Raw genomic sequence first — 18,185 nt, forward strand, 5'->3', positions numbered from 1 at the left:
GTAGTCAGTAGTCTTTAGTTACTAGTCTGTTGTCAGTAGGCTGTAGGCTGTAGTCTGTAGTCAGTGGTCAGCAGCTGATAGTCGGTAGTCAGCAGTCAGTAGTCTTTAGTCTGTAGTCAGTAGTCAGTAGTCTTTAGTATTCAGTCCATAGTTTGTAGTCAGCAGTCAGTAGTCTGCAGTCTTTAGTCTGTAGTCAGTAGTCTGTAGTCTGTAGTCTGTAGTCTGTAGTCAGCAGTCTGTAGTCAGTAGTCAGTAGTCTGTAGTGTGTAGTCTGTAGTCGGTAGTTTGTAGTCGGTAGTCTGTAGTCAGCAGTCAGTAGTCTGTAGTCTGTAGTCGGTAGTTTGTAGTCAGTAGTCTGTAGTCTGTGGTCAGTAGTCTGTAGTCGGTAGTTTGTAGTCTGTAGTCTGTAGTCAGTAGTCTGTAGTCTGTAGTCAGTAGTCTGCACAGGGAGGAGAGGATGGAGAGGATAAAGGAGGAGAAAAAGGTTCAGTGAATGAGAGAATGAGGGGTATTTGCTTCCTAGACCCAGTGTGTCTTCTCAGACAGCCCAGGTAAAGGGCGGGAGGCATGGCTGAGGAGACTAACCCTGTGGGGATTTACCTTGGACCACACCTGGGCTCAACTCCAGGATATTCAAACCATGACTTCAAAATGATCCATTATTTTTTTCTCAGAGGATTTTTCACATCATTGCTTCAATTCAAATCCATTTCCTCAAATGATATTGAGAAAGAGTGAGCTTTGTGAGTCATACATACTGACACACATTCTGACAAACACTCACTTCCAAATACCTCCTAACCTGCCCCCTCTCTCTGTTCCCTCTCTATATCCCTGTCCCCCCTCTCTCTATCCCTCTGTCCCCCTCTCTCTCTATCCCTCTGTCATCCTCTCTCTCTCCCTATCCCTTTGTCCCCCTCTCTCTCTCTCTATCCCACTGTCCCTCTCCCTCTCTCTCTCTATCCCTCTGTCCCCCTCTCTCTCTCTCTATCCCTCTGTCCCCCTCTCTCTCTCTCTCTCTCTCTTCCTCTGTCCCCCCCTCTCTCTCTATCCCTCTGTCATCCTCTCCCTCTCTCTATCCCTCTGTCCCCCTCTCCCTCTCTCTGTCCCTCTGTTCCCTTCTCCCTCTCTATCCCCCCCTCTCTCTACCCCTCTCCCACAGTAATGAGTGGCAGAGCTGTCTCTCTGCTCTCCTGAGAGGGAACATTAAATGGACGGTGCTTATTTGGGCAGAGATGATACCTCTCAGGGGATTAAAACTGTTGAATTGGAGTGTGTGGGAGGGAGAGAAAGAAACAGTGTGTCTGTGTGTGTGTGTGTGTGTGTGTGTGTGAGAGGTAGCGAAGAGGTCGTTCAGTGAGATTAATGGGATGTGTCTGGGTTGTTGCCATGGTAAACAGGGTCAAAAGTGTCTGGTTGGAGTTTAATAAATTCATTTAGGAAATGTGTGTTTGTGTGTGTGTGTGTGTGTGTGTGTGTGTGTATGTGTATGTGTGTGTGTGCTTGCGTCTATGTGTGTGTATTGAGTGTGTGTTAGAGAGTATTGGCCTATATTGCCACCTCTCACTATTTGAGGTGTACATTGAGTGGTTGTGTTTAACTGTCTCTCTGAAACATGATTGGCTGTCACGCTGCCATTCTATCCTAGGCATTTCTATGTCCCTCTGCCGTTCTACCCTAGCCATTTCTAAGCAGCACATGATTAAAGTGAAAGAGGAGGAGGGAGATAGAGGTAATGAGAGAGATAGAGGTAATGAGAGAGAGAGAGAGAGAGAGAGAGAGAGAGAGAGAGAGAGAGAGAGAGAGAGAGAGAGAGAGAGAGAGAGAGAGAGAGACAGAGACAGAGACAGAGACAGAGACAGAGACAGAGAGAGAGAGATTGGGAGAGACAATTTCACTTAGAGTTAATTGATATCTAATCCAGTCAGAGTGGTTGTGTCATTACAGTGATACACAATGGTTCTTATTACTGAGCCCTAACACACTGTCTGTCTCTAGCTTCCACATAACAGGAGTTAGGGTTAGGGTTACTGAGCACTAACACACTGTCTGTCTCTAGCTTCCACATAACAGGAGTTAGGGTTAGGGTTACTGAGCACTAAGACACTGTCTGTCTCTAGCTTCCACATAACAGGAGTTAGGGTTAGGGTTACTGAGCACTAAGACACTGTCTGTCTCTAGCTTCCACATAACAGGAGTTAGGGTTAGGGTTACTGAGCACTAAGACACTGTCTGTCTCTAGCTTCCACATAACAGGAGTTAGGGTTAGGGTTACTGAGCACTAAGACACTGTCTGTCTCTAGCTTCCACATAACAGGAGTTAGGGTTAGGGTTACTGAGCACTAAGACACTGTCTGTCTCTAGCTTCCACATAACAGGAGTTAGGGTTAGGGTTACTGAGCACTAAGACACTGTCTGTCTCTAGCTTCCACATAACAGGAGTTAGGGTTAGGGTTACTGAGCACTAAGACACTGTCTGTCTCTAGCTTCCACATAACAGGAGTTAGGGTTAGGGTTACTGAGCCCTAACACACTGTCTGTCTCTAGCTTCCACATAACAGGAGTTAGGGTTAGGGTTACTGAGCACTAAGACACTGTCTGTCTCTAGCTTCCACATAACAGGAGTTAGGGTTAGGGTTACTGAGCACTAAGACACTGTCTGTCTCTAGCTTCCACATAACAGGAGTTAGGGTTCGGGTTACTGAGCACTAAGACACTGTCTGTCTCTAGCTTCCACATAACAGGAGTTAGGGTTAGGGTTACTGAGCACTAACACACTGTCTGTCTCTAGCTTCCACATAACAGGACTTAGGGTTAGGGTTACTGAGCACTAAGACACTGTCTGTCTCTAGCTTCCACATAACAGGAGTTAGGGTTAGGGTTACTGAGCACTAACACACTGTCTGTCTCTAGCTTCCACATAACAGGAGTTAGGGTTAGGGTTACTGAGCACTAAGACACTGTCTGTCTCTAGCTTCCACATAACAGGAGTTAGGGTTAGGGTTACTGAGCACTAAGACACTGTCTGTCTCTAGCTTCCACATAACAGGAGTTAGGGTTAGGGTTACTGAGCACTAAGACACTGTCTGTCTCTAGCTTCCACATAACAGGAGTTAGGGTTAGGGTTACTGAGCACTAAGACACTGTCTGTCTCTAGCTTCCACATAACAGGAGTTAGGGTTAGGGTTACTGAGCACTAAGACACTGTCTGTCTCTAGCTTCCACATAACAGGAGTTAGGGTTAGGGTTACTGAGCACTAAGACACTGTCTGTCTCTAGCTTCCACATAACAGGAGTTAGGGTTAGGGTTACTGAGCACTAAGACACTGTCTGTCTCTAGCTTCCACATAACAGGAGTTAGGGTTAGGGTTACTGAGCACTAAGACACTGTCTGTCTCTAGCTTCCACATAACAGGAGTTAGGGTTAGGGTTACTGAGCACTAAGACACTGTCTGTCTCTAGCTTCCACATAACAGGAGTTAGGGTTAGGGTTACTGAGCACTAAGACACTGTCTGTCTCTAGCTTCCACATAACAGGAGTTAGGGTTAGGGTTACTGAGCACTAAGACACTGTCTGTCTCTAGCTTCCACATAACAGGAGTTAGGGTTAGGGTTACTGAGCACTAACACACTGTCTGTCTCTAGCTTCCACATAACAGGAGTTAGGGTTAGGGTTACTGAGCACTAAGACACTGTCTGTCTCTAGCTTCCACATAACAGGAGTTAGGGTTAGGGTTACTGAGCACTAACACACTGTCTGTCTCTAGCTTCCACATAACAGGAGTTAGGGTTAGGGTTACTGAGCACTAACACACTGTCTGTCTCTAGCTTCCACATAACAGGAGTTAGGGTTAGGGTTACTGAGCACTAACACACTGTCTGTCTCTAGCTTCCACATAACAGGAGTTAGGGTTAGGGTTACTGAGCACTAAGACACTGTCTGTCTCTAGCTTCCACATAACAGGAGTTAGGGTTAGGGTTACTGAGCACTAAGACACTGTCTGTCTCTAGCTTCCACATAACAGGAGTTAGGGTTAGGGTTACTGAGCACTAACACACTGTCTGTCTCTAGCTTCCACATAACAGGAGTTAGGGTTAGGGTTACTGAGCACTAAGACACTGTCTGTCTCTAGCTTCCACATAACAGGAGTTAGGGTTAGGGTTACTGAGCACTAAGATACTGTCTGTCTCTAGCTTCCACATAACAGGAGTTAGGGTTAGGGTTACTGAGCACTAAGACACTGTCTGTCTCTAGCTTCCACATAACAGGAGTTAGGGTTAGGGTTACTGAGCACTAAGACACTGTCTGTCTCTAGCTTCCACATAACAGGAGTTAGGGTTAGGGTTACTGAGCACTAAGACACTGTCTGTCTCTAGCTTCCACATAACAGGAGTTAGGGTTAGGGTTACTGAGCACTAAGACACTGTCTGTCTCTAGCTTCCACATAACAGGAGTTAGGGTTAGGGTTACTGAGCACTAACACACTGTCTGTCTCTAGCTTCCACATAAGATATTAATGTTCTAGACACGTTTCATGGTAACTTTGCAAGAACATTCATGTGTCCAGCTTTCTGTTGGTTAGGAGAATATTCCATCGATGTCACACTAAACATACACAGAACATGGTTGCCAAGTTCTCAGAATGTTCTAGACACGCTTCATGGGAACATTTCTGTGTAATAGTTGTCAGGACATCGCCTGATGGTCCCCCCAAAAAAACGTATCCTACCAAAAATTATGCTGAGATTAGAACCTCTTGGTTCACGGTTCTCCCATCTTCCTGCTGAGATTAGAACATCTTGGTTCACGGTTCTCCCATCTTCCTGCTGAGATTAGAACATCTTGGTTCACGGTTCTCCCATCTTCCTGCTGAGATTAGAACATCTTGGTTCACGGTTCTCCCATCTTCCTGCTGAGATTAGAACATCTTGGTTCACGGTTCTCCCATCTTCCTGCTGAGATTAGAACATCTTGGTTCACGGTTCTCCCATCTTCCTGCTGAGATTAGAACATCTTGGTTCACGGTTCTCCCATCTTCCTGCTGAGATTAGAACATCTTGGTTCACGGTTCTCCCATCTTCCTGCTGAGATTAGAACATCTTGGTTCACGGTTCTCCCATCTTCCTGCTGAGATTAGAACATCTTGGTTCACGGTTCTCCCATCTTCCTGCTGAGATTAGAACATCTTGGTTCACGGTACTCCCATCTTCCAGCTTCACAACCATGTCTGTGTCAGGTATCGATTAATTTGACTATTTTCATCATTGATTTGATTGACTTATTTCAGCAATTTAAGGGCTTTCTGTAGTTGTCTAATGTTGGTGGGGCATGTTAACCTGTTTTAATGATGTTCCTGAATCACTATGATCAATAAAAATATATATATTGAGTGTACTTTTAACAGAGCTGAGATTTACTTCAAAGTGCATTCACCCTATTGTTTAATCAAGTTGTTTAATCCACAAAAGTGCCCAGGGAGGAGGGGTTAGGGTTTCTTCTGGACAGGGCCTAACTATACTGGCTCAATAAGTCCATGTGGTTAGGATGTTGGTCATTGGCGCTGGTAGACTGGGTTCCAGACTCCGTCCGCTAGGGGAGTCAGTCACCCAACTCTCACATTCTTAGCAATACACAGTATGTTAATGTTATTATTTGGCAACAGTTACAACACACTTATCTGATCTAATTAAAATGAGTTTATCAATGACACGTTTGTTCTACATTGTATATCCGGTGTAGATTTCTAAAATACAATAGAGTTCTCTTTGAGATGCTCAGCTATATAGAATAAATGTGGTCAGAATTCGTGCACAAGGGGAAAACCACAAGGATTCCCATCTTTCAATAACCAGGTTTCCATTCAACCTTTTTATGCCAGTAAAGTACATGTTGGATAAAAAATGTCATGACAGGCCTGATGGAAAGATTTGTCAATAAACTTTCCAAATGTCGACAAAACAAAATACGCTAGACAAGGGTGGATCTTTTTGTGTCAGTAAAATGAATTATGCGAGAAATGGCGGTGGAAACAACTTTATGCGCAAATATTTATATTATAACCATCATATGGAAGTAAACTTGGAGTCACGCGATGATATGTTGTGTGGTCCTCCCACTATGACTCAGGAAACCATGCAGTTTATTAGGCTACAGATGAAATAAGTTATGATGAACTTCACAGGGTGGTGAAAGTGCAAGGTGATGAGCTTGATGCTCCTTTCCAATAAATATCGAGGGTCTGATTCTGGTGACGTGATGATCGACGCTTGACTGCCTTTTTGACAATAATCCATAATAATAATCTCAGCAGGTAGACTAGCCTACCCACACACTGTATCTGCAAGCTGTTGGGTAGAGCGTACATGCCAAGACCAGAGTAGGCACATTTGCTATTTAATGCAACAGTTTTTGTGACAAAGCTGTCGGTAGAGTTGAAAATGCGATGGAAACACATACACACACTGATTTTTATCCTCAACAAGTCAGTTTGGTAGAAACACACCACTGGTTGGAAAATGCGCATATTTTAATTATGCATATTTTCGAATATTCGCATGAAAATCTGTTGTCAATTGGATGGAAACCTAGCTATTGAGAAACAAATTTAATTAGAGCAGATCGATGTGTTGTAACTGTTGCCAAATAATGACATTAACATATTTTGCTAAGAATGTTAGAGTAGGGTGATTCCCATAGCGGGTCTCAAACACTGGCCAGCAACACCAATGACGAACGCCCTAACCACTGTCCTAATAAAGGATATATCTAGGACATAGGCTTATTGAGCCAGTATAGTTAGGCCTTGTCCAGAAGAAACCCTAACCCCTCCTCCCTAGGCACTTGTGTAGATCTGAAACAACTTGATAGGTGTAAGGCCGTAAGCAATAGGGTATATTCACTTTGAAGTAAATCTCTGTTAAAAGTACACTCAAGACAAACTTCTATTGATCATAGTGATTAAAGGAGTATGATTTTGACAGGTTAACAAGGCCTACCAATATAATACAACTATACTGAAAGCGCTTAAATTGCTGAAATAAGTCAATCAAATCAATGATGATAATAGTCAGAATAACTGATACATGACACAGACATTGTGGTGTAGAAGGAAGATTGGCGTATCGTGTCCCAAGAGGTTGGTAGTTCAAATCCCAGGTGAGGACTGTTGAATAATAATTACTTTATAAATCAATGTTCAAAATGTTATTGTGTGTCAAATATGTAAGTTGAAAACACTGTATATTAAAAGCACTGTGTGTGAGTATACTTGACAATGAGCTATGAATGGATCAGTGGTTCACCAATCAGGGCCTTGATTGGCCTGGCAACAGTAACAAGTCGTGATGTGTAATGATTAAACAAATGTTTTATGGAATATTCTCCTAACCCTAAGAAAACTGGACACATGAATGTTCTTGCAACGTTCTGTTGAAACATGTCTAGAACATTAATATATTCTGAGAACATGGCAACCAATCACAGCTTTCATGCATCTTGGCATGCTCTCCACCAGTCTTTCACATTGATGTTGGGTGACTTGATGCCACTCCTGGCGCAAAAATTCAAGCAGCTCGGCATTGTTTGATGGCTTGTGACCATCCATCGTCCTCTTGATTACATTCCAGAAATGTTCAATGGGGTTCAGGTCTGGAGATTGGGCTGGCCATGACAGGGTCTTGATCTGGTGGTCCTCCAGCCACACCTTGATTGACCTGGCTGTGTGGCATGGCACAGTGTCCTGCTGGAAAACCCAATCCTCAGAGTTGGGGAACAATGTCAGAGCAAAAGGAAGCAAGTTTTCTTCCAGGACAACCTTGTACATGGCTTGATTCATGCGTCCTTCACAAAGACAAATCTGCCCGATTCCAGCCTTGCTGAAGCACCCCCAGATCATCACCGATCCTCCACCAGATTTCACAGTGGGTGCGAGACACTCTGGCTTGTAGGCCTCTCCAGGTCTCCATCTAACCATTAGACGACCAGGTGTTGGGCAAAGCTGAAAATTGGACTCATCAGAGAAGATTACCTTACTCAACTCCTCTACGGTCCAATCCTTATGGTCTTTTGCAAACCTCAGCCTGGCTCTTCTTTGCTTATCATTGATGAAGGGCTTTTTTCTAGCTTTGCACGACTTCAGCCCTGCCCCTAGGAGCCTGTTTCAAACCGTCCTCGCCGTGTTCTTCACCCCAGCTGCCGTTTGCCATTCTTTTTGTAGGTCACTTGATGTCATCCTACGGTTGTTGAGTGACATTCGAATGAGTTGGCGGTCATCCCGGTCAGTAGAGAGTCGTTTTCGCCCTCTGACGGTCTGTAGCTTTGTTGTCCCCAATGTCTGCTGCTTGACCTTGTTCTTATGAACTGCCGTCTTTGAAATCTTAAGGATGGAAGCAACCTGACGCTCACTGTATCCCTCTGCCAGTAAAGCCAGAATTGAACCCTTCTTTTCCTCACTCAAAACTTTCCTTTTCAACTCTTTTGGCATGGTCAATAGTTACTTTTTTATTAATATTACTTTTGAGGTACTATTAGCACTGTTTTTGCCATCCAGCTGGTCCTATTGCAAGAGGATAGTGATGACCACAGCAGTGGTTTTTATACTTTTCCAAGTTAAATAAGATTTGGTTCAGGTGATCACCTAATCAGTACCTAATTCAGTAGAATGAGGTGTGCCTGTGTTGGAATTAAACAGACACTGGAATTGAATGGCTGTCATACATGTAGAGATGCTGATTTAAGAAACATTTAAAGTGGTCTCTTAATTTTTTCCACAGCTGTATATATATATATACATTACCGTTCAAAAGTTTGGGGTCACTTAGAAATGTCCTTGTTTTTCGAAAGAAAAGCAATTTTTTGTCCATTAAAATAACATCAAATTGATCAGAAATACAGTGTCGACATTGTTCATGTTGTAAATGGCTATTGTAGCTGGAAACGGCTGATTTTTAATGGAATATCTACATAGGCGTACAGAGGCCCATTTATCAGCAACCATCAGTCCTGTGTTCCAATGGCACATTGTGTTTGCTAATCCAAGTTTATCATTTTAAAAGGCTAATAGATCATTAGAAAACCCTTTTGCAATTATGTTAGCTCAGCTGAAAACTGTTGTGCTGATTAAAGAAGCAATAAAACTGGCCTTCTTGAGACTAGTTGATTATATTGAGCATCAGCAATTGTGGGTTCGATTACAGGCTCAAAATGGCCAGAAACAAATAACTTTCTTCTGAATCTCATCAGTCTATTCTTGTTCTGAGAAATGAAGGCTATTCCATGCGAGAAATTGCCAAGAAACTGAAGATCTCGTACAACGCTGTGTACTACTCCCTTCACAGAACAGCGTAAACTGGCTCTAACCAGAATAGAAAGAGAAGTGACCCCAAACTTTTGAACGGTAGTGTATATATTTTGGGGGGGCTTTTTGTATTTACTGAGATAGGACAGTGAAGAGGAGATAGGAGAGATTGTGATTCAGAAGGATATGGGTGAGATTGGAACCCCTGGCGACTGTGGTATACATGTGTGCTAGGGTCTGTGGTACTAACCACTGGACCACACAGGCCACGCATCTCAATAGTCTAAAGTGGCCTTCTGGTGCCCTTCCCTGTGTTAAATAACTGGACAGGTGGACGTTATTTCCTGTTAGGCATCTACAGTATATTATACCTCACTCATGACTTCAAATGAATACTACAGATGACGGAGAGGAGACGAGAAACCAGAGAGGAAATACGAGAGGAAGCAAAGATAAGAGGAGAGAGATCTGAGTCTGAACTGCACTTAAAGAAACTTCTAGAAGTTAGAAGATAAGAAGTGAGGGGGATGAGATAAGAGGTGAAGGGGCTGAGATAAGAGGTGAGGTGGGAAGGTATTTCTGGTGTGAGCCAGAGTCCTGGCGAGAATTGGTTTGTCCTGAGCAGATAATTGCCATTGTGATAGAGCGGCTGTGACACAGCTGAGGCCGAATGGAGAGCACATTATGTGTTGTTGGCTGCTGTTCTGCTCTGCTCACTTCTGTGTCTCTAAAGCTATTATATTGTGTATAGAGATATATGTTTCTCTGCTCTCTATTTTCCTCTATCCCACCAGGAAGCAGGCTCTCCATCAGTCTCTCACTGTGTTTTTGTGTAGCTGTGTGTTTCACAAATTATTCCCAGTTTGACTGAGCGTGAAGGTGGTGACGTGCTATCTTGTTAAGGGCTGGGGTGTGTGTTTAACCACATGAAAAAATACTATAGTATACTGTACTTAAATACTGTAGTATTACTATGTTTATATACTATTGTATTCACTTTAGTGTTTTTGCAGACATGACTGTAGTATACTGTAGTATGTACTGTAGTGTTTTTGCAGACATTACTGTAATATCTACTGTAGTGTTGTTGTTTTATTATCTTTGACATAGAAGTGGGGCTTTCTCCTTGAGGAAACCTACTGGAAAAACACTAAAAGAGCACATTTTCCATAACCTCTAAGTACAGTAAGTAGAATTTGAGTCTGAGCACAACATATGGTCTATACTTGGCATGTAGGTTTCTCATTCATGGGTGGCACAAATTGGGATCTGGGGGAGGGTAACGGGTGGGATATATGCAAATTAAAACTGTAGTATTACGATATTACTACATCACTGCTGATTGTGTTTGCGGACATTGTAGTGTTTTTGCAGACACTGTAGTGTTTTTGCGGACATTACTGTATTATTTACTACAGTATTCTACAAAATGCTATAGTAAGTAGTACTACACAATCGAGAGATACTACAGTGTGTAGTATAGTATTCTACAGTATACTATGGAATTATTTAGTAAGTACTATAGTATTTGTTTATGTAGGAATGTTTGTGTTCATGTGTGTGATCGTGTTGTGTAACTGGTGTTGAGTTGATGTCAAGTTGAGGGTCTAAAGACTCTGATCTCCTCTCACTGGCAGCATCTGTTCTCTGTCACAGAAACTTACATTTACATTTACATTTACGTCATTTAGCAGACGCTCTTGTCTTACGGAATCAGACACATCACATAGCCATGCCCTAGACATTGTGCATGCAAATTTGCGCTTATTAAGTCAAATCAAATCAAATCAAATGTTATTGGTCACATACACATATTTAGCAGATGTTATTGCAGGTGTATCGAAATGCTTGTGTTCCTAGCTCCAACAGTGCAGTAGGATCTAACAATTCACAACAATACACACATCTAAAAGTAAAATAATGGAATTAAGAAATATATACATTTTAGGACGAGCAATGTCGGAGTGGCATTGACTAAATACAGTAGAATAGAATACAGTATATACATATGAGATGAGTAAAGCAGTATGTAAACATTATTAAAGTGACTAGTGTTCCATTATTAAAGTGGCCAGTGATTCCATGGCTATGTATATAGGGCAGCAGCCTCTAAGGTGCAGGGTTGAGTAGCCGGGTGGTAACCGGCTAGTGATGGCTATTTAACAGTCTGATGGCCTTGAGATAGAAGCTGTTTTTCAGTCTCTCGGCTCCCAGCTTTGATGCACCTGTACTGACCTCGCCTTCTGGATGATAGCGGGGTGAACAGTCCGTGGCTCGGGTGGTTGATGTCCTTGATGATCTTTTTGGTCTTCCTGTGACATCGGGTGCTGTATGTGTCCTGGAGGGCAGGCAGTGTGCCCCCGGTGATGCGTTGGGCAGACCGTACCACCCTCTGGAGAGCCCTGCGGTTGCGGACGGTGCAGTTGCCGTACCAGGCGGTGATACAGCCCGACAGGATGCTCTCAATTGTGAATCTGTAAAAGTTTCTGAGGGTCTTAGGGGCCAAGCCTAATTTCTTCAGGCTCCTTAGGTTGAAGAGGCGCTGTTGCGCGATCTTCACCACACTGTCTGTGTGGGTGGACCATTTCAGATTGTCAGTGATATGTACGCCGAGGAACTTAAAGCTTTTCACCTTCTCCACTGCGGTCCCGTCGATGTGGATGGGGGCATGCTCCCTCTGCTGTCCCTTGAAGTCCACGATCAGCTCCTTCGTTTTGTTGAGTGTCTGTATTTGTGTGTAAGTGTCTGTGGGCATGGCCATACGTGTGTTTGTTAGTAAGGGGGTGGGCTGTCTGTACTATCTGTCTCCTGCTCCTCTCACTGAGACACTAATTACAGGACTTTACACATTGCTCTGTTACCCAAGACCACACACAGGAGGATGCTGGTGGGAGGAGTTATAGGAGGACAGGCTCATTGTAATGACTGGATTAGAATCAATGGAACAGAGTCAAAAATGTTATTTTTATTGAATCCTTATTGTACCAGGTAAGTTGACTGAGAACACATTCTCATTTACAGCAACAACCTGGGGAATAGTTACAGGGGAGAGGAGATGAATGAGCCAATTGGATTCTGGGGATGATTAGGTGGCCATGATGGTATGAGGGCCAGATTGGGAATTTAGGCAGGACACCAGGGTTAACACCCCTACTCTTACGATAAGTGCCATGGGATCTTTAGTGACCACAGAGAGTCAGGACACCCGTTTAACGTCCCATCCGATAGACGGCACCTTACACAGGGCAATGTCCCCAATCACTGCCCTTGGGAATTGGGATATTTTTTTAGACCAGAGGAAAGTGTGCCTCCTACTGGCCCTCCAACTTCCAGCAGCATCTGGTCTCCCATCCAGGACCTACCCTGCTTAGCTTCAGAGGCCAGCCAGCAGTGGGATGCAGGGTGGTATGCTGTTTCCATGTGTTTCATGTTTTCAAGTTTAAAGTTTTAATGTCACGTGCACAAGTACAGTGAAATGCCTTTCTTGCAAACTCTAACCCCAACAACGCAGTAATCAATATCAATGTAGTACTAAAAATAGCATAAGGTAGAACAAAAACACACAATATATTAAAATAAGAAAAACACAAGATAAGTAAGGTCAGTTCCAACACCATATTTACAATGTGCAAGGATACTGGAGTGATAGAGGTAGAAATGTATAGGGGTACGGTGACTAGGCATCAGGAAATATGATAAACAGAGTAGCAGCAGCGTATATAATGATTGCAAAAATTTTCATCACCCTTGGCATTTTTCCTATTTTGTTGCAATACAACCTGTAATTGAAATTGATTTTTATTTGGATTTCATGTAATGGACATACACTAAATGTATTTACCCCCTTTGCTATGAAGCCCCTAAATAAGATCTGGTGCAACCAATTACCTTCAGAAGTCACATGTGTAATCTAAGTGTCACATGATCTGTCACATGATCTCAGTATATATACACATTTGGTGTATGGAAGAAGGTCCTCTGGTCAGATAAGACTAAAATTGAGCTTTTTGGCCATCAAGGAAAACGCAATGTCTGGCGCAAACCCAACACCTCTCATCACCACGAGAACACCATCCCCACAGTGAAGCATGGTGGTGGCAGCATCATGCTGTGGGGATGTTTTTCATCGGCAGGGACTGGGAAACTGGTCAGAATTGAAGGAATGATGGATGGCGCTAAATACAGGGAATTCTTGAGGGAAACCTGTTTCAGACTTCCAGAGATTTGAGACTGGGATGGAGGTTCACCTTCCAGCAGGACAATGACCCTAAGCATACTGCTAAATCAACACTCGAGTGGTTTAAGGGGAAACATTTAAATGTCTTGGAATGGCCTAGTCAAAGCCCAGACCTCAATCCAATTGAGAATCTGTGGTATGACTTAAAGATTGCTGTATACCAGCGGAACCCATCCAACTTGAAGGAGCTGGAGCAGTTTTGTGAATAGTTATGCACACTCAAGTTTTCAGTTTTTTTGTCTTATTTCTTGTTTGTTTCACAATAAAAAAATATTTTGCATCTTCAAAGTGGTAGGCATGTTGTGTAAATCAAATGATACAACCCCCCCAAAAAAACAATTTTAATTCCAGGTTGTAAGGAAACAAAATAGGAAAATGCCAAGGGGGGTGAATACTTTCACAAGCCACTGTATATGAGTGTCTGTGTGTGTGTGTGTAATCAGTATAGCTGTATGTGCATGTTATGTGTGTGTGAGCAAATTAAGTGAGTGTGTTTGTGTGTGTGTGTGTGTGTGTGTGTGTGTGTGTTGGAGTGTAAGTGTGTGTGAGTGTGTACACTCTTAGAAAATGTTTTGCTATCTAGAACCTAAAAGGGTTAAAAACGAAAAACCCTTTTGGAACCCTTTTTTCTAAGAGTGTGGAGTCCTGTGAGTGTGCATAGAGACAATAAAAAACAAAATACAAGGGTCAACTCAGAGAGTCCATGTAGCCATTTTATTAGCTATTTAGCTTGGGGATAGAAGCTGTTCAGGGGCCTGTTGGTGTCAGACTTGATGCACTGCTAAAGTCTTTAACAATGTTCCGGGCCTTCCTTTCACACCGCCTGATACAGAGGTCCTGGATGGCAGGGAGCTCAGCCCCAGTGATCTACTGCGTTGTCTGATGTGTTTGGTACCATTCCATTGATTCCATTCCAGCCATTACAATGAGCCCGTCCTCCTGGACGGCCAGGTCATCTGACGCAGCACTACATCACTCTCCCTCTTGGTAAAATAGCCCTTACACAGCCTGGTGGTGTGTTGGGTCATTATCCTGTTAAAAAACAAATGATATTCCCACTAAGCCCAAACCAGATGGGATGGCGCATCGCTGCAGAATGCTGTGGTGGCTATGCTGGTTAAGTGTGCCTTGAATTCTAAATAATTCACACCGCATCTCACAAAGACACAGCGGTTGGAACCAAAAATGTCAAATTTGGACTCCAGCCAAAAGGACACATTTCCACCGGTCTAATGTCCATTGCTTGTGTTTCTTGGCCCAATCAGGTCTCTTCTTCTTATTGGTGTCCTTTAGTAGGGGTTTCTTTGCAGCAATTCGACCATGAAGGCCTTATTCAGACAGTTCCCTCTGAACAGTTGATGTTGAGATGTGTCTGTGACTTGAACTCTGTGAAGCATTTATTTGGGCTGCAATTTCTGAGGCTGGTAACTCTAATTAACTTATCCTCTGCAGCAGAGTTAAATCTGGGTCTTCCATTCCTGTGGCGGTCCTCATGAGAGCCCGTTTCATCATAGCTATTGATGGTTTTTGCGACTGACTGCACTTGAAGAGAATTTCAAAGTTCTTGAAATGTTCCGTACTGACCTTCATGTCTTAAAGTAATGATGGACTGTCGTTTCTCTTTGCTTATTTGAGCTGTTCTTGCCATAATATGGACTTGGTATTTTACCAAGTAGGGCTATCTTCTGTATACCCCCCTACCTTGTCACAACACAACTGATTGGCTCAAATGCATTAAGAAGGAAAGAAATTCCACAAATTAACTTTTAAGAAGGCACATCTGTTAATTGAAATGCATTCAAATCAAATCAAAACAAATTGTATTTATCACATACACGTGTTTAGCAGATGTTATTGCGGGTGTAGTGAAATGCTTGTGCTTCTAGCTCCGAAAGTGCAGTAATATCTAACAAGTAATATCTAACAATTTCACAACATATACCCAATACACACAAATCTAGTAAGGAATGGAATTTAAGAATATATACATATATGGACAAGCAATGACAGAGCGGCATGGACTAAGATACAGTAGAATATTATAGAATAGAATACAGTATATACATATGAGATGAGTAGTGCAAGATATGTAAACATTATTAAAGTGACTAGTGTTCAATTTCTTAAAGTGGCCAGCTGTCATCAAGGCAAAGGGTGGCTATTTGAAGAATCTCAAATCTCAAATATATTTTGATTTGTTTAACACTTTTTTGGTTACTACATGATTCCATATGTGTTATTTCATAGTTTTGATTTCTTCACTATTATTCTACAATGTAAAAAATAGTAAAAATAAAGAAAAACCCTTGAATGAGTAGGTGTGTCCAGACTTTTGACTGGTAGTGTATGTAAATAAGGTATTTCTGTTTTTTAAAATAAATTATCAAAGATTTCTAATAACCTGTTTCCACTTTGTCATTATGGGTTATTGTGTGTAGATTGATTAGGAAAACAATTCACTTAATCCATTTTAGATTAAGGCTGTAGCGTAACAACATTTGGAAAAAGTCAAGGGGTCTGAATACTTTCCGAATGCACTGTATATTACACATCCTCTCTTTCTCTCTTTCCCTTTTCCCTCTTTCTTCCTGTCACTGACTTCCCTCTCTCCCATCTCCTAGGTAACTACGGGGAGAGTGGGATGGAGGCGTTCAAGGATATGGCTGCCAAGGAGGGCATCTGCATCGCCCACTCTGGTAAGCTCCTACTGGGGATGTCATCAACCAGGAAGTACATCTAGTCTGAGTGCCACATGGCAAATTACACCCTATTTTCCATGTAGTGCACTACTTTTGACTCGAGCCATGTGCAAAAGTAGTGCACTATTTGGCGAATAACATATTAGGTAAGTTTCCCTTACCTACCAAATTACATGACTTCTAAAGCTCCTTGATCACTTACCTCATCTCCTGGTGTATGTGTCCTATGGTAGGTAAGATATGGAGCAACGCGGGGGAAAAGAGTTTTGACAGGCTGCTGGAGCGTCTCAGAGCCCACCTGCCCAAGGCCAGGGTGGTGGCCTGCTTCTGTGAGGGCATGACGGTCAGGAACATCCTCATGGCCATGAGACGACAGGGACTGGTGGGGGAGTTCCTTTTGGTCGGCAGGTCAGTGGACACTCGAAACGCAGAGATACACACACACACATACTGAGACTGACACAGATACAGTGGCTTGCGAAAGTATTCACCCCCCTTGGCAGTTTTCCTATTTTGTTGCCTAACAACCTGGAATTAAAATTTATTTTTGTGGGGTTTGTGTCATTTGATTTACACAACATGCCTACCACTTTGATGATGCTAAATATTTTTTGGGAAGTGGAAGGTGCTGGAAGGTGAACCTCCGTCCCAGTCTCAAATCTCTGGAAGACTGAAACAGGTTTCCCTCAAGAATTTCCCTGTATTTAGCGCCATCCATCATTCCTTCAATTCTGACCAGTTTCCCAGTCCCTTTCCCAGTCCCATGGATGATGTTCTCGGGGTGATGAGAGGTGTTGGGTTTGCCCCAGACATAGCGTTTTCCTTCATGGCCAAAAAGCTCAATTTTAGTCTTATCTGACCAGAGTACCTACTTCCATATGTTTGGGGAGTCTCCCATATGCCTTTTGGCGAACACCAAATGTGTATATATACTGAGATCATGTGCCAGATCATGTGACACTTAGATTGCACACAGGTGGACTTTATTTAACGAATTATGTGACTTCTGAAGGTAATTGGTTGCACCAGATCTTATTTAGGGGTTTCATAGCAAAGGGGGTGAGTACATATGCATGCACCACTTTTGCGTTATTTATTTTGTAGAATTTTTTGAAACAAGTTTTTTTTTTTCATTTCACTTCACCAATTTGGTCTATTTTGTGTATGTCCATTGCATGAAATCCAAATAAAAATCCATTTAAATTACAGGTTGTAATGCAACAAAATATGAAAAACGGCAAATGGGATTAATACTTTTGCAAGGCACTGTACGCACACATTCACACATACACAATGTACACACGCACATTTAGAAATGTACACTAAATGACCAAAAGTATGTGGACACTTGTTCGTCAAACATCTCATTCCAAAATCATGGGCATTAATATGGAGTTTGTTCCCCCTTTGCTGCTAAAACAGCCTCCACTCTTCTATGAAGGCTTTCCACTAGATGTTGGAACATTGCTGCGGGGACTTGGTTCTATTCAGCCACAAGAGCATTAGTGAGGTCGTGCACTGATGTTGGGCATTAGGCCTGACTCGCAGTCAGCGTTCCAATTCATCCCAAAGGTGTTCGATGGGGTTAAGGTCAGGGCTTTGTGCAGGCCAGTCAAGTTCTTCCACACCGATCTCGACAAACCATTTATGTATGAACCTCGCTTTGTGCACGGGGGCATTGTCACGCTGAAACAGGAAAGGGCCTTCCCCAAACTGTTGCCACAAAGTTGGAAGCACAGAATCGTCTAGAATGTCATTGTATGCTGTATCATTAAGATTTCCCTTCACTGGAACTAAGGGGCCTAGCCTGAACCATTAAAAACAGCCCTAGACCATTATTCCTTCTCCACCAAACTTTACAGTTGGCACTATGCATTGGGGCAGGTAGCGTTCTCCTGATATCTGCCAAACCCAGATCCGTCCGTCGGACTGCCAGATGGTGAAGCGTGATTC

The 18,185-nt window shown here is 42.8% G+C and overlaps 1 protein-coding gene and 1 non-coding gene across 4 annotated transcripts in view; one reads left to right on the plus strand and one right to left on the minus strand.

Annotated features, from left to right (window-relative positions):
* The window catches only part of LOC121566811 (metabotropic glutamate receptor 5-like), a 110,551-nt gene that overhangs the window by 14,029 nt on the left and 78,337 nt on the right, over positions 1–18,185 (plus strand). For all 3 annotated transcript variants that reach the window (XM_041876691.2, XM_045216102.1, XM_045216111.1), the window contains 2 exons: positions 16,155–16,229; positions 16,466–16,640. In XM_041876691.2, coding sequence (XP_041732625.2) covers positions 16,155–16,229; positions 16,466–16,640 — 250 coding nt within the window. The remainder of the gene's footprint in view (positions 1–16,154; positions 16,230–16,465; positions 16,641–18,185) is intronic.
* LOC121567237 lies at positions 10,410–10,462 on the minus strand. Its single transcript, XR_006001087.1, has one exon. It is a non-coding gene; the product is annotated as a U7 small nuclear RNA (small nuclear RNA).

This window comes from Coregonus clupeaformis, chromosome 5, assembly GCF_020615455.1.
Source record: "Coregonus clupeaformis isolate EN_2021a chromosome 5, ASM2061545v1, whole genome shotgun sequence".
NCBI lineage: Eukaryota > Metazoa > Chordata > Actinopteri > Salmoniformes > Salmonidae > Coregonus > Coregonus clupeaformis.